This window comes from Oncorhynchus tshawytscha, linkage group LG26, assembly GCF_018296145.1.
Source record: "Oncorhynchus tshawytscha isolate Ot180627B linkage group LG26, Otsh_v2.0, whole genome shotgun sequence".
Lineage (NCBI taxonomy): Eukaryota > Metazoa > Chordata > Actinopteri > Salmoniformes > Salmonidae > Oncorhynchus > Oncorhynchus tshawytscha.
The window spans coordinates 34860-51046 of NC_056454.1; the positions used below are offsets into that span (position 1 = coordinate 34860).

Below are 16187 nucleotides of genomic sequence, written 5' to 3' on the forward strand. Positions count from 1 at the left end.
GGAGACCTGGTTTGGACTTTCCACCGTAGTTGCACCGATGGAAACACCTACACACCTTCCCAAGCACTTACGTGGCCATCCCTTGAGAGCCCTCTGTTGCCACGAAATAGTGGATTCATGATAGGCCAACCAGGGTAGGCCCAGCACCACGGGAAATGCAGGAGAATCAATAAGGAAGAGTTTAATGCTCTCCTCATGACCCTCCTGCGTTATCATGCATAGGGGAGCGGTGGCTTCCCTAATCAGCCCTGACCCTAATGGTTGACTATCTAAGGTGTGCACAGGGAAGGGCATATCAACAGGAACAATAGGGATCCCTAAACTATGTGCAAATGAACGATCAATAAAGTTCCCAGCTGCGCCTGAATCTACTAGCGCCTTATGCTGGGGATGCGGGGAAAACTCAGGAAATTCTATAAACACAAACATGTGAGTCGGCTGCCTACTCACCTGGGATGATCCACCAGTGCTCTGCCTGCTACCTCGACTCCCTGGGGAACATCCCCAGCACCGTCCAGCAGTGTGCCCTCTGCGGCCACAGGTGGTGCAAGGAATGGCCCCCCCTCCGGTCCCCCTCATAGCAGCACCTCCTTGCTCCATAGGTGTTGGATCGGAGGTGCTGGGGGATGGAACTGACGGTCCCCGATCCGGACGTCCACGGGAGGCCAACAGGTTATCCAGCCGGATGGATAGGTCCACCAGCTCGTCAAATGTAAGGGCGCTGTCCCTGCAGGCTAGCTCCCAATGAACGTCCTCGAGTAGACTACACCTGTAGTGGTCGATCAGGGCCCATTCATTCCCATCCCGCACCGGCAGCCAGAGTTCAAAAGTCTAGTGCAAAGTCTTGTGCGCTCCTCATCCCCTGTCTGAGATGAAACAAGCTTTCCCCCGCTGCTCTCCCTTCAGCTCTCCCTTTGTACACTATTTGCCACATATCCCACAGTATGGCATGAAGCCAAATAGTCCTACATTAGATAGCTTGATCCTTGTCAAACCCCATTCAAAAGGGTCGGTCTCTAGACTGTATGATGTGCTACAGGCCCACATAGAGGTATCCACAGACACCACTAAAAGGGCTTGGGAACAAGAACTTGGTTCAGAAATCTCAGATGAGGACTGGTAGAAGCTCTCAGGAATATAAACCACAGTTCAGTGAATGCCAGACACAACCATGTTCAGTTTAAGGTGATACACAGGTTACATTACTCAAAAGTAAAACTGCATAAAATATTCCCGGACACCTCACCACTGTGTGAGAGGTGCAAGCAGGATGAGGGAACGTTGACCCACTTATTCTGGACATGTCCTAAGTTACATGTTTAATGGGCTCTCGTTTTTGATACTTATCTAGAGCCATTGCTCTGTTTGGTACAGTTGATGGGAATAAACAGGAAGGGAAAGCTGTCTCTCTTTGTACTCTATTTGCCAAAAGGCTCATATTGCAATTTTGGAAATTGGAGACTGTACCTACCTTTGAAATGTGGTTACGGGATTTAGGGAATATAATACATATGGAAAAGATTCAATAAAATACCTCCAATAGAAAAAAAACATTATACTTCAGGCCAGCAAAATCTAGAGACTTCCTTAGATTTCGTGCACTAGCTGTTGTTTACAAATATGCACAGACCCCCCCCCCCACCACCTGTCTCACCAGAGTGTGCTGTTCCATCCTGCCAGTGCAGCGTATATCCCGCTAGTTGAATATCCATGTTATCATTCAGCCACGATTCCGTGAAACATAAGATGTTACAGTTTTTGATGTCCCGTTGGTAGGATATTCGTGATAGTATTAACTTCTAATGGACAATCGAGCTAGGGGGTACAATATCACATTACAATTACACAAGGACCTTAACACTTTTTTTTTTAAAGCGTTGTTGGTTAAGGGCTTGTAACTAAGCATTTCACTGTAAGGTCTACACCTGTTGTATTCGGCGCATGTGACATGTGACAAATAACGTTTGATTTGATTTGTTACTCCGAGCTCCAACTCTGTGCACTCGGTGGAATGCAACCTTCTTTACAGTCTCCCCTCTGGATAATTAGACGCTTCGGGTTTGCATATCTAGTATCGACTCCCTCATCACCCTGTTTTACCTGAGTTGACAATCCATGTTGGAATCGAGGGTTTTTACTTTGGCTGTGAGTGCCTTGTTCTCTCCTTGAAGCGTGAGAATTTCACTCTGGCTAAATTCCAAGCTCCCCCTCTGCCCTGCTACCTCCTCACACAACTTTTCAAGTGTTTCATGGATTCCAGCTAGAGCACTAGCCTCTACCTCAATGGTAAGTCAATTGTCCTTGTGTGTAGATGAATCTGTCTTTATTCTTTTTGTCGGTTTAGTGTTATTTTGTGAGGTGGCCGGATCTTTCCACGATGGAGTACGATTTCCTACTTAACATAAAGCTGTTAATGCTCGTCGATATCCCTCAGGATCTCCTTAGTATCTAGTTTGGCTCAGAACTGCAAGCAGCAGTTACAAATGTTTTCCCACAACGACCGAAGATGTAACAAGTAGCTTGTTCGTGGTTTCCTCTTGGAACTGTGTGTCTCCTCCTGATTCCAGATCCCAGTTGAATCAGTGTTGCAAGCTCGCTAGCGAGCTGGACCCAGTTGATACAATTTCGCTAGCGATAGCTCAAGACAGACAAATAGGCAGACAGGTGTAGTATGAGTTGAATGCGATTGAAAGAACCTGAAACAAGCCTACTTGAAAAATGTATACTGAACAAAAACATAAAAGATCCCAGAAAAGATCAAAAAGCTTATTTCTCTCAAATGTTGTGCACAAATTTGTTTACATCCCTGTTAGAGAGCATTTCTCCTTTGACAAGATAATCCATCGATTAAACAGCATGATCATTACACAGGTGCACCTTGTGCTGGGGACAAGAAAAGGCCATTCTAAAATGTGCAGCACAACACAATGCCACAGATATTTCACGTTTTGAGGGAGCATGTAATTGGCATGCTGACTGCAGGAATGTCCACCAGAACTGTTGCCAGAGAAAATGTATGTTAATTTCTCTACCATAAGCCACCACCAAATCGTTTTAGAGAATTTGGCAGTACGTCCAACTGGCCTCACAACCGCAGGCCACATGTAACCATGCCAGCCTGGACCTCCATCTGGCTTCTTCACCTGCAGGATCGTCTGAGATCAACCACTTGGACAGCTGTTGAAAGTCTGTGTTTGCACAACTGAAGAACTTCTGCACAAACTGTCAGAAACCGTCTCATCTGCTTGCTCATCGTCCTCACCAGGATCTTGACCTGACTGTAGTTTGGAATTATAACTCATCTTTGATGGCCAATGGCACGCTACAGAAGTATGCTCTTCACAGATGAATCCCATTTTCAACTGTACCGGGCAGATGGCAGACAGCGGGTATGGCGTCATGTGGGCGAGCAGTTTGCTGATGTTACTGATTACAGTTAGCCTACTTGATGAATAAAGTAGGCAAATCAGTAACCTAATCCTGTGGAATAATGTAATCTGATTACTTTTTGATTACTTTCACTTCTAACTCACAGACATATTGTAAAAAGTTTTTAAAACGTGTTCTTATATAGCATTATTTAATTTAGTAACATTACTATTTGTCATGGCCTGATCTGTTTCACCTGTCCCTGTGATTGTCTCCACCCCCTCCAGGTGTCGCTGATTTTCCCCAGTGTATTTATCCCTGTGTTTCCTGTCTCTCTGTGCCAGTTCGTCTTGTATGTTTCGTCAAGTCACCAGTGGTTTTCCCGTACTCCTTTTTGCTATTCTCCTTTTTCTAGTCCTCCCGGTTTTGACCCTTGCCTGTTTCTGGATTTGTACCCGTCTTCCTTGACCATTCTGCCTGCCTTAACCACGAGCCTGTCTGCCACTCTGTACCTCCTGGACTCTGATCTGGATTTGACCTTTTGCCTGTCCACGCCCATTCTCTTGCCTAGATCTTTGGATTATTATACATTGTAAGACTCCAACCATCTGCCTCCTGTGTCTGCATCTGGGTCTCGCCTTGTGTCATGATAACTATTTCCAAATTGAGAATTGTGTGAGAGCATAATGGTCCTAAATATAATATAGATTATGTGAATTATAGCCTATGTCTGAAAGCATAGTCAAAGGGCTCCATACTAACATTTAATTTGGGGCACGAGCCAATGATTTGGTTGCACCAACATTTTGTTGCAGTCAGACAATGGAAAATATGAGTGTCCTAATCATCTTATAAAGTAATACAAAGTGCTCCATTAAGTGTAGTGGATGTTATGATTCTAGAAAAATATTTTGTCCAAGCAGGAATACATGATTCCAGATATTTGGATGTGGAAACTAAACCAGTTATTTTCATGAATTTTGGGTTAGACTGTCAGGCAATTGTTCCTTTTATTTACTGTCAAAATAGGGTTCCTGAACTTTTGTATTTGTCTACATCTTTTTGGGCACTAATATCAAATGGGCTAAATTAATTTGGTGCTCATTCAACACCTGAGGAAGTCGTTAGCTAGATCGCTAACTCAAAATAATTGAGTTAATTTCACATCCTCAGGAGGAAAGGATACTTTGAAGGTCACTACTTGAACCCAGAGAAACTACCTCTGACCTCGATATGGAGGGCTGGCTATTTATTACTGGCTATTTATTACTGGCTATTTATTACTGGCTATTTATTACTGACTATTTATTACTGGCTATTTATTACTGGCTATTTATTACTGGCTATTTATTAATGACTATTTATTACTGGCTATTTATTACTGGCTATTTATTACTGGCTATTTATTACTGGCTATTTATTACTGGCTATTTACAGTAATACTGCATGTTGCTGGTTTTCTGAATTTGATTTAACTTTTTTATGGTATGTAGTGACAGTTCAGTGTTTTCAAAAAAGAAGATGCACTGAAATCCATTATCTAAAATCTGTTTATTTGTCTACATTTTTCAAAGACTGTTTTGAATGTGAATCCAATCAGTTATTTGAAGTGGCTGTACAGACATCCATCTCATCAGTGATAGATCAATAGATGTCTACCTGTGTGTGTTTGCATGTGCTTAGAGAATGTGTATATCTGTATGTCCATGTGTTTTCAGGTGTATCAAGGCATATTTTTCTCATGCCTCAGGTGAATCTGCGGCTGAGGTCATTGATCCGGCGGAGGCCGTCACGGTTCTCGATGGTCCTGTGGACAGTGATGAGGAAGGGGAAGGCGGAGGGCAGCTCCACTCTGCGGCTCAATTTCTGGTGGCCCCAGTGGAGGCAACGCAGCCTCTCAGCCAGGTCGCGGCGCCCGGCACGCTCCAAACCGTTCTGCAGCAACTTGGTCTTGTTGGACTTGTCCCAAGATCTCTCATACCTGCGATGGGAGGGAGATACAGGAATAGATTGATAGAGGAATAGAGCGAGGGGAAGAGGGTTTAACATTATGTCTCTGCATTGGAAATGAATATTTTCTATAATCAATTAATGTTATGACTATGTAAATTTCAAGTGTTGTTCTTGTGATGTTAGTATATATGCTGTTGATCATAAATACATCTGTTTTACAGAATAAATCCAATCATGCGTTAATAGCACAAGAATGATCAGTAATCATCTGTCTCTCTTATACACACACACTGCAGCTCTCTATTGAGACATAGGCTGAGTTAAACAGGGTACATTATGATATAAACCTATTATGGTATTACCTGTGTGTAGAACAAAGACAATGCCCCTCTGACATAGAATAAAGATTCATGTCAGATCTTTACAAGACATTTCTTCCACATTACATTAGGGAATCATTCCATGACAGAGGCCCTGTTCGAACCCTCCAAAAATGCATCCCCTTGACCGTTCCTTTCCTAGTCACAGATCTGTACGAGATATGGATAGGTCAAAGCAACCAATCCAGTCGTCTTATATCTGTGATTATATCAAGGACAGGAGGAAAGAAGGATGTATTGGAAAGCTATTCAAACGGGGCCATTCACTCACCAGCACTCTAGCATGCTTCTGGCCTGGACCGTCTTCTCTGTGGATGTGGTATGGAACTGATGAACCTCAGTCCTGGAGAAGCCCAGCTCGTAGGCCAGAACAGTCCACTCAAACCCCAGCTCCCTGGACATCTCCTGGACAGACTTCAGGTTAATCACAGCATCCTAGAAAACACAATAGGCTCAAAATGTGGCGGAGGTGGACTGAAATTGAGGGACCGAAATCTAAAATTGTTCAAACGGCTGTTTTTCGTTGCACAAGGTTTTGCTACGGTGTGCCAAAGACAAAAACTAAGTGAAGGCTACATTTGTGATGATTTACCTTTGTTTGATTATTATTTACCTTTGTCAGTCCCATTGAGGGATCCCTGTCGCAAGGGAGCCCTGCATGCACACAATTTACAAAATAATACAAATACACAAAATTCAAAACGATCAATTCCTCAGCAGAGGTCCCCATTCATCATTTTAACCTACCAGAAAGGCACCAATACATCCAGTTGTCGGAAACTCTGTAGATTGTTCCATATATGGGTGCAAAGAAACTAAAAGCTGATTTACCTAACTCTGAGGAGACTGAAGGGATTTCTAGAGTTGGCCATCCCTGCGACTGGGTATGGTAACTCGTATGTCTAAAGGTTAATAATTGATGTTAGGTCAGCGGCAGATTTTGTAAAAGAGCTTTATAAATACACTAAAACTAAAATATAAACACAACTTGTAAAGTGTTGGGCCCATGCTTCATGAGCTGAAAAATGCACGAAAGCTTATTTATCTCAAATTTTGTCCCAGTTAGTGAGCATTTCTCCTTTGCCAAGATAATCCATCCACCTGACAGCTGTGGCATACCAAGAAGCTAATTAAACAGCATGACCGTTACACATTGTGTTGGGGGCAATAAACGGCCACTTTAAAATATGCAGTTTTGTCACACAACACATTGCCAAAGATGTCTCAAGTTTTGAGGGAGCATGCAATTAGCAGGCTGACTACAGGAATGTCCACCAAAGCTCCTGCCAGAGAATTGAATGTTAATTTCTGTACCATATAAGCCGTCTCCAACATATTTTAAAGAATTTGGCAGTACGTCCAAACGGCCTCACAACCGCAGTCAATGCAAATTGCGTCATGTGGGCGAGCAGTTTGCTGATGTCAACATTGTGAAAAGAGTGCCCCATGGTGGCGATAGCATAAGCTATGAACAATAAACACAATTGCATTTTTTTGATGGCAATTTGAATGCACAGAGATACAGTGATTAGATCCTGAGGCCCATTGTCATGCCATTCATCCGTCGCCATCAGTCATGTTTCAGCATGATAATGCACGGCCCCATGATGTAAGGATCTGTACACAATTCCTGGAAGCTAAAAATGTCAAAGGTTCTTCCATGGCCTGCATTACTCTCCAGACATTTCACCCATTGAGCATGTCTGGGATGCTCTGGATCAACTAGTTCTAATTCCCATCAATATCCAGCATCTTCACACAGCCATTGAAGACGAGTGGGACAACATTCCACAGGCCACAATCAACAGCCTGATCAACTCTATGCGAAGGGGATGTGTTGCAGTCACACCTATTTTTTTAAAGGTATCTGTGACCAACAGATGCAAATATGTATTCCCAGTCATGTGAAATCCATAGATTAGGGCATGTATTTCTGATTTCCTTATATGAACTGTAACTGAGTAAAATCTTTGAAATTGTTGCATGTTGCGTTTATATATATATTTTTTTTAAAAAGAGAGCAATGAATTGATCTACAGTAAGTTACTTCAAAGAGGCTCAGCCTACTTTCTGGTAAAGAATGTAATGATGAACCTGAACCTGTCGGCACTGGTAGTAAAACAAAGTGTGCTGGTAAACCGCATCAAACAACTTTAATGAAGATGACCTGGAGGAAAAAAATGCATTTCCAAGTAGATTATTACTTAATAAATATTTTTATTACATGTTGTGCATTATGAGACTATAAAGGACTTGTAATAGCTCATGGCTTTTTACAAAAGCATTTACATGCATCATTTCTAAACCACATTACACAGGTACAGTGAACTTCCTGCTATTTTGCTTTTCTCAACAAACTTTCCAACTTGCTCATTGACTTACCTCTTGTGCTTTACTTGGCATTGTGACGTCTCGGCTCCACAAAAGGCACAGCAGCCACACTTTCGTTGATTTGCCAATACAATTTCAAAAAGAATGGTCTTAAATTATTGGGCTATTTTCCCAAAAGAAAGATACAACAATAATATCTACTCAGTCTTCACCAGTTTATCTGTTTTTCTGTTTTTTTGTACTTTCAACCAAGTCAACAATAGCTACTAGCCTATTTTTGAGACATTTCTGGAAAATAACAATCTAAAATAAAACTGAAAAGGCTCTCTCACCTCATAGCTGTTCAATGGGAATGTTGCCTTAGAGATTCATCAACAACATACAATCCTGTTAAAAATTAAGCTTTTTAGCCTCAGTGACTCTGTTCCACCTTATTAATTTCAGAGAATTGGGCCTCCTACCATGTAAACTACTGTAAGCAAAGGTTCACTCAGATTAGATCAGTACCAACAGCCAAGATATAGAGCAAAACTATCACAATATGAACTAGAGAAATATTGAAATATTGAAATATTGAATTTAAAATGAAACATACGTGTTTCATGTCAGCCCACTGTTGTTTCAAATATATTGCTGTTCTTCTCTATCTTTTATTTTATATAAAACAACCCTGCTGTTGATTTCCAGCATAGAACAAAATAATTATTTTGTTTCAGCAATAAGGGTTTTCACAAATGATGGAAAGAGACATGATGGAACGCATTCAATTCCTTTAAATGTGTAGGACAATGGGCATTATTTTGTAAAGCTTTCATTTACATTGTAAAATGCAGTCATTCCTTTTCAACACAGTGTGTTGTAGAAAAGGACTCAACTCCCCTATATGTGCAAATGTTACTCAGTATGAACATTAAAAGAGCTGCACTGTAAACAGTAATGATAATGAAGAGAAAGGGGTGCAGAGCTACATTTGAGCTATAATTCTGATCATTTGTCTGTAACAATAACAGTACTAGAAATAAGTGCCATTCGTTCTGATGAATAAGGTTAATAAAATTAATTCCAACACTTCTATGGACTTCTTTTAAAATATAAATTCCTATAAATATAAATATAAATTCCTATAAATCCATACTTACTTAGACACTTGTATTACAATGTTTTCAATGTTAAACTGTAATTCAATAAAACACCATGTATTCCTGCGCCTGGTTGCATAAAACATCTTAAGATTCCTTAACTTTAAGTCAGTTACACAAAACATTTTAAGGAACATATCTCCTTTAAATTAAGTGGAAAGTTTGTGCAGGTGAATGTTTTGTCTGCCCTGGTTGAAAAAAGGAAAACATCAACCAGAAGCTAGTTGTTTAGCTACTTAGCGAAACAATGTAAGGTGCACAATCCATAGCAACAATGCTAGCTGGCACGCTAGCTACCTACACTGTAAGTAAGCTAGAAAGTAAAAGAAACAAGTTGGGTCTTACCGACAAATTTATGAAACCGTTACACGCCAGATAAAAACATCAAATTTGGTAGAGATGCTCTTTGGCATAAATAAATTGATATTAGAAGAGCTAGCCAACATTTTCTTGATGCATAATCCAACTTGGATTTTGGTGAACTACTACAGTACATGAATCACCTTAGAGCAACGTTTCCAAACCTTTTCTGTTCCGGGGACCATCAAATTACCATCTAAAGCTCTATGACCACCATCCACGGAGTCTCAGATATTGTTTACATAAAATTCACTTAAATTTGACCGGCAAAATATTTTATCAGTGAATGTAAAAGTTTAAAGGCCTATTATTATTATTATTAATATTATAATAAACAAGTTGCATTCTGAAAGTAATACAGTGCATTTGGAAAGAATTCAGACTGCTTGACTTTTTACACATTTTGTTATGTTACAGCATTATTCTAAAATGTATTATTCTTTTTTCCCCTCATGACATTACACACAATAATAATGACAAAGCGAAAACAGATGTCAGCAAATGTATTAAACATAAAAACAGAAATACCATATTTAACTAAATATTCAGACTCTTTGCTGTGAGACTCAAAATTGAGCTCAGGAGCATCAGAAGGCTGTTGTATAAAACACCTGTCTCGGGATTACATCTAAAAACTAAGGGCAACCATGGCATCCCTGACAGAGCGGGAGAAACATTGATCCATGTATACAGGAAAGAGAGACTAGCTAGCTACATTTTCAGATATTATACTTTGTAATTTTCCCAGAAAGTCATTTTTATTGCAAGTTAAAGAATATTGTTAGCTAGCTAACTTTATCTGGCTAGCTCGCTAGCTAACGTTACTTTGTATTTATATGTATTTATTAGGGATCCGCATTAGCAGCTTCTCTTCCTGGAGTCTTCTTCGGGATCGGTGTCCCTTCCACGGGACGGTTGAGCTAACGTAGGCTAATGCGATTAGCATGAGGTTGTAAGTAACAAGAACATTTCCCAGGACATAGACATATCTGATATTGGCAGAAACTTAAATTCTTGTTTATCTAATGCACTGTCCAATTTACAGAAGCTATTACAGTGAAATAATACCATGCTATTGTTTGAGGAGAGTGCACAATTTTGAACATGAAAAGTTATTAATAAACAAATTATGCACATTTGAGCAGTCTTGATACAACATTTTGAACAGAAATGCAATGGTTCATTGGATCAGTCTAAAACATTGCACATACACTGATGCCATCTAGTGGCCAAAATCTAAATTGCACCTGGGCTGGAGTAATACATTATGGCCTTTCTCTTGTATTTCAAATGTGATGGTACAAAAAAATACAAAAGAATGGTTGTTTTTTTCCATTATATATTATTTTACGAGATCTATTGTGTTATATTATACTACATTCCTTTCACATTTCCATAAACTTCTATGTGTTTCCTCATTTTAGGAGAAAAGTTTAAAAAGGGGCTAATCCTTAAGAGGTTTTAAGGCACTTGAATCACACATAAAACTAAAGATAAAACAGTACATCATATAACATCATTACACCACTATATCTACAATACAAAATGTGTAATACCACCACACAACAATATAACACTGTATGTGTGTGTAGAGTTTGTGTGCTAGCATGTGTGCGTGTGTGTATCTATAAGGTGCATTTTTATCTGTTTTTGGAATCTGATTCTACAGGTGGCATCATTTACCTGATGTGGAATAGAGTTCCATGTAGTCATGGCTCTATGTAGTACTGTGTGCCTCCCATAGTCTGTTCTGGACTTGGTTGTTGTGAAGAGACCACTGGTGGCATGTTTTGTGGGCTATGCATGGGTGTCCGAGCTGTGTAGTAGTAGTTTAAACAGACACCTCAGTGAATTCAGTATGTCAACAAAAACAAGTAGTTATGAAGTCAGTCTCTCCTCCACTTTGAGCCATGAGAGATTTTCATGCGTATTATTAACGTTAGCTCTCTGTGTACATTTAATGGCCAGCCGTGCTGCCCTGTTCTGAGCCAATTGTAATTTTTCTAAGTCCCTCTTTGTTGCACCTGAAGAGTAGTCCAGGTGCGACAAAACTAGAGCCTGTAAGACCTGCCTTGTTGATAATGTTGTTAAGAAGGCAGAGCAGCGATTTAATATGGACAGACTTCTCCCAATCTTAGCTATTGCTGTTTCAATATGTTTTGACCATGACAGTTTACAATCCAGGATTACTCCAAGCAGTTTAGTCACTTGCTCAATTTCCACATTATTCATTTACAAGATTTGGTTGAGGTCTAAGGTTTAGTGAATGATTTGTCCCAAATACAATGCTTTTAGTTTTTTAAATATTTAGGACTAACTTATTCCATTCTGAAACTAACTGCAGCTCTTTGTTAAGATTGCAGTGATTTCACTCGCTATAGTAGCTGATGTATATATTGTTGAGTCATTCGCATACATAGACACACTGGCTTTACTCAAAGCAGGGGGTGTAAAGCCATAACACATACAGTACGTTTTTCCAGCAGCAGACTATGATCTACTGAAGTCTAACAAAACGGCTCCCACAATCTTTTTATCATCATTTGCTCTCAGCCAATCATCAGTCATTTGTGTAAGTGCAGTGCTTGTTGAATATCCTTCCCTATAAGTGTACTGAAAGTCAGTTGTCAATTTTACACTAAAATAGCATTGTATCTGGTCAAACACAATTTTTCCCAAAGATTTACTAAGGGTTGGTAACAAGCTGAATGGTTGGCTATTTGAGCCAGTAAAGAGGGCTTTACTATTCTTGGGTACTGTAATTACTTTTGATTCCCTCCAGGCCAGAGGGCACACACTTTCTAGTAGACTTAGATTGAAGATAAGGCAAATATGGCAATATCGTCCACTATTATCCTCAGTAATTTTCCACCCAAGTTGTCAGACCCCAATGGCTTGTCATTGTTGATAGACAAAAAAAAAATGAATCCCCTATTCCACACTAACTTTACAGAATTCAAAATTACAATTCTTGTCCTTGATATTTTGGTCAGTTATACTTGTATGTTTAGTGTTAGTGTTTGCTGCTGGTATGTCATGGCTAAAATGAGCTAATCTTGCCAATGAAAACATAATTAAAGTAATTGGCAATATCAGTGGGCTTTGTGATGGATGAGCCATCTGATTCAATGAATGATGAGTTTGTGTTTTTGCCCCAAATTTAATTTAAGGTGCTCAAAGCTATTTACTATCATTCTTTATGTCATTTATCTTTGTTTCATAGTATAGTTTCTTCTTCTTTTCATTCAGTTTAGTCAAAGGATTTCTCAATTTTCAGTACGTTTGCCAAATCGGTTATGCAGCCAGACTTATTTGCCATTCCTTTTGCCTCATCCCCCTCAACCATACCATTTTTAAATTCCTCAACAATCAACAGGGATTGAACACTTTTTACAGTAATTTTCTTAATGGGTGCATGCTTATTAGTAACTGGAATAAGCACTTTCATATGTCAAGTGCAGCTTCTGGTTGCTCCTCATTACACACCACAGACTTGCAAATATTCTAATCATCATCAACATAGGAATTACTACAAAACTTTGTTTGACCTCTTATAGACTATATTAGGCCCAGCCTTTGGAACTTTAGTTTTCCTAGTTATGGTACTATATTGTGATCACTACATCCAATGTATATGGATACTGCTTTAAAGCAAATTTCTGCAGCATTAGTAAAGATTTGATCAATACATGTTGGTGATTTCATTTCTGTGCTGTTTGTATGATCTGTGTAGTAATATAATTTATATCTCAGAAAGCCATTTGCATTGCTAGTTATAGCCTAATGTTAGCTAGCTAGCTAACATTGGACCTAGTTGGTTAGCATTAGCTACATGCAGATTCATGCATGGTAGTAACATTGAGTTGGGATTATGATTCATTGTTTAGCTAGGGTTAGGGTTACCTAGCTACTGTACATGTCTAAACAAAATACTATGCAAGTAATCATTTCACTGTACCATTTACACCTTCTGTATCCTGTGCATGTGACAAATACAATTGTACTTGATATAGTGTGTGTTTACCAGAGACGTTAATGTGAAGAACAACATGACCTGCATCAAAGTCGATAGGATATAACTTTAGGCCAACTGGAGAGAGTCCAAATAAAAACATTATCCATCAGAATGCCCTGCTTTTATTTCATCACACTCACAACCACAAGCTATTTTCTGTAATTAGCTCACCATTAACTTGTAAATAATTATATTGTTGTGAGTTTATTTTCCTGTAATAATTAATACAAATTAAGACGTTGTTAGCTATGATATGGCATTATTTGAACTGGCTAGCCAGCAAACATTGTTTAGAAAGTTGCTTTTTGACAAATGCTTTTTGCTAGATTGACATTAACTTTTAAAAGGATGGGATAATTTGTGTTAAAATACACCAGTTATGCTATGTTGGACCACCAGGCTGCTGATGTCATGCAGCCTGTCATTTTTGTGTTCATACAAATTTATATATTCATAACTACAACGACAAGTTTGATGTCGGACGACAATAGAATGTTCATGATGTCACTATGACAACTGTCTACAGACATTTCGATAGACGTAATATAAACCAGCCTTTACTCTATAAATCTTTGGTTGTTAAGTATACTACCATACTCACTCTGTTTAACACATGGCCTCGCATGTGTTAAATTCTTCACATTTTCCTAATTGACTGACCTTCATTTTTTCCATTGCTTATTTTAGCTGTTCTTGCCATAAAACGGACTTGGTATTTTAACAAATAGGGCTTTCTTCTACATACCACCCCTACCTTGTCACAACACAACTGATTGGCTCAAACGCAAAAAGAAGGAAAGAAATTCCACAAATGAACTTTTACCAAGGCACACCTGTTAATTGAAATGCATTCCAGGTGACTACCTCATGAAGCTAGTTGAGAGAATGCCAACAGTGTGCAAAGCTGTCATCAAGGAAAAGGGTGGCTACTTTGAAGGACTTGATTTGTTTAACACTTTTTTTGGTTACTACAGGATTGTGTTATTTAAAGTTGATGTCTTCACTATTATTCTACAATGTAGAAAATAGTAAAAAATAAAGAAAAATGAGTAGGAATGAGTAGTTGTGTCCAAACGTTTGACTGGTACTGTGTACATATATATATATATATATATATATATATATATATATATATATATATATATATATATATATATATATATATATATATATACACACATATATATATACAGTTGAAGTCGGAAGTTTACATACACTTAGGGTAGAGTCATTAAACCTCATTTTTCAACCACTCCACAAATTTCTTGTTAAAAAAACTATAGTTTTGGCAGTTAGGACAGTTAGGACATCTACTTTGTGCGTGACGCAAGTAATTTTCCCAACAATTGTTTACAGACAGATTATTTCACTGTATCTCAATTCCAGTGGGTCAGAAGTTAACCTACACTAAGTTGAATGTGCCTTTAAACAGCTTGGAAAAAATCAGAAAAGAATGTCATGATTTCAGAAGCTTCTGATAGGCTAATTGACATCATTTGAGTCAATTGGAGAAATGGCCTGTGGTCTGATGAAACAAAAATAGAACTGTTTTGGCCATAATGACCATCGTTATGTTTGGAGGAAAAGGGGGATGATTGCAAGCCGAAGAACACCATCCCAACCGTGAAGCACGGGGGTGGCAGCATCATGTTGTGGGGGTGCTTTGCTGCAGGAGGGACTGGTGCACTTCACAAAATAGATGTTATCATGAGACAGGAAAATGATGTGGATATATTGAAGCAACATCTCAAGACATCAGTTGAAGCTTAATCGTAAATGGGTCTTCCAAATGGACAATGCCCCCAAACATACTTCCAAAGTTGTGGCAAAACAGCTTAAGGATAACAAAGTCAAGGTATTGGAGTGGCCATCACAAAGCCCTGATCTCATTCTATAGAAAATGTGTGGGCAGAACTGAAAAAGCGTGTGCGAGCAAGGAGGCCTACAAACCTGACTCAGTTACACCAGCTCTGTCAGCAAGAATGGGCCAAAATTCACCCAACTTATTGTGGGAAGCTTGTAGAAGGCTACCCGAAACGTTTGACCCAAGTTAAACCATTTAAAGGCAATGCTACCAAATACTAATTTAGTGTATGTAAACTTCTGACCCACTGGGAATGTGATGAAAGAAATAAAAGCTGAAATAAATCATTCTCTCTCCTATTATTCTGACATTTCCCATTCTTAAAATAAAGTGGTTATCCTAACTAACTGACCTAAAACAGGAAAAACTGCGTTTAAATGTATTTGGCTAAGGTGTATGTAAACTTCCAACTTCAACTGTAAATATATAAATGTTTTGTTCGCATAATATATTAAGTATGCATTAAGGTGTCTTTAATAAAATACACTTGGCAAAAACAAATGTAGGCATTAATTATGCATTTCTTTAGCTTCTAAAATGTCTTGCTGCTTCAATACAGTGCGTGACTAGCAAGCAGCAGTCCCCTTGAATCCTCATCTGTTCCATATAAACCACAGCATTAGGGGTTTAATTAATCTTTCGTGGAGAGACACACTTAACATAGGATGGTATGGTAATGTCTGTCAACAGGTTGTGGGATGCGACGACTAACAAAGAATGTTTTCCCAGTGCACAGATTTTTTTGTCCCTGATCATTTGGACAAATCATTATTTAA

The 16187-nt window shown here is 39.0% G+C and overlaps 1 protein-coding gene across 1 annotated transcript; it reads right to left on the reverse strand.

The window, feature by feature from the left end:
* Positions 1-4901: 4901 nt before the first annotated feature.
* wu:fc50b12 (uncharacterized protein LOC103911624 homolog) lies at positions 4902-6698 on the reverse strand. Its single transcript, XM_042306968.1, has 2 exons — positions 5974-6698; positions 4902-5350 (listed from the first exon to the last, which is right to left on the reverse strand). Exons 1-2 carry the CDS (start codon positions 6102-6104, stop codon positions 5116-5118), a joined length of 366 nt encoding a protein of 121 aa, XP_042162902.1. The 5' UTR covers positions 6105-6698; the 3' UTR covers positions 4902-5115.
* Positions 6699-16187: the final 9489 nt, after the last annotated feature.

Bases quoted from the DNA above. Each gene is read 5' to 3' on its own strand.
- wu:fc50b12 (XM_042306968.1), bottom strand. From the start codon at position 6,104: ATGTCCAGGGAGCTGGGGTTTGAGTGGACTGTTCTGGCCTACGAGCTG. The intron at 5,351-5,973 runs GTGAGTGAATGG...CTCCCATCGCAG, and splicing joins AGAAGCATGCTAGAGTGCTG to GTATGAGAGATCTTGGGACA.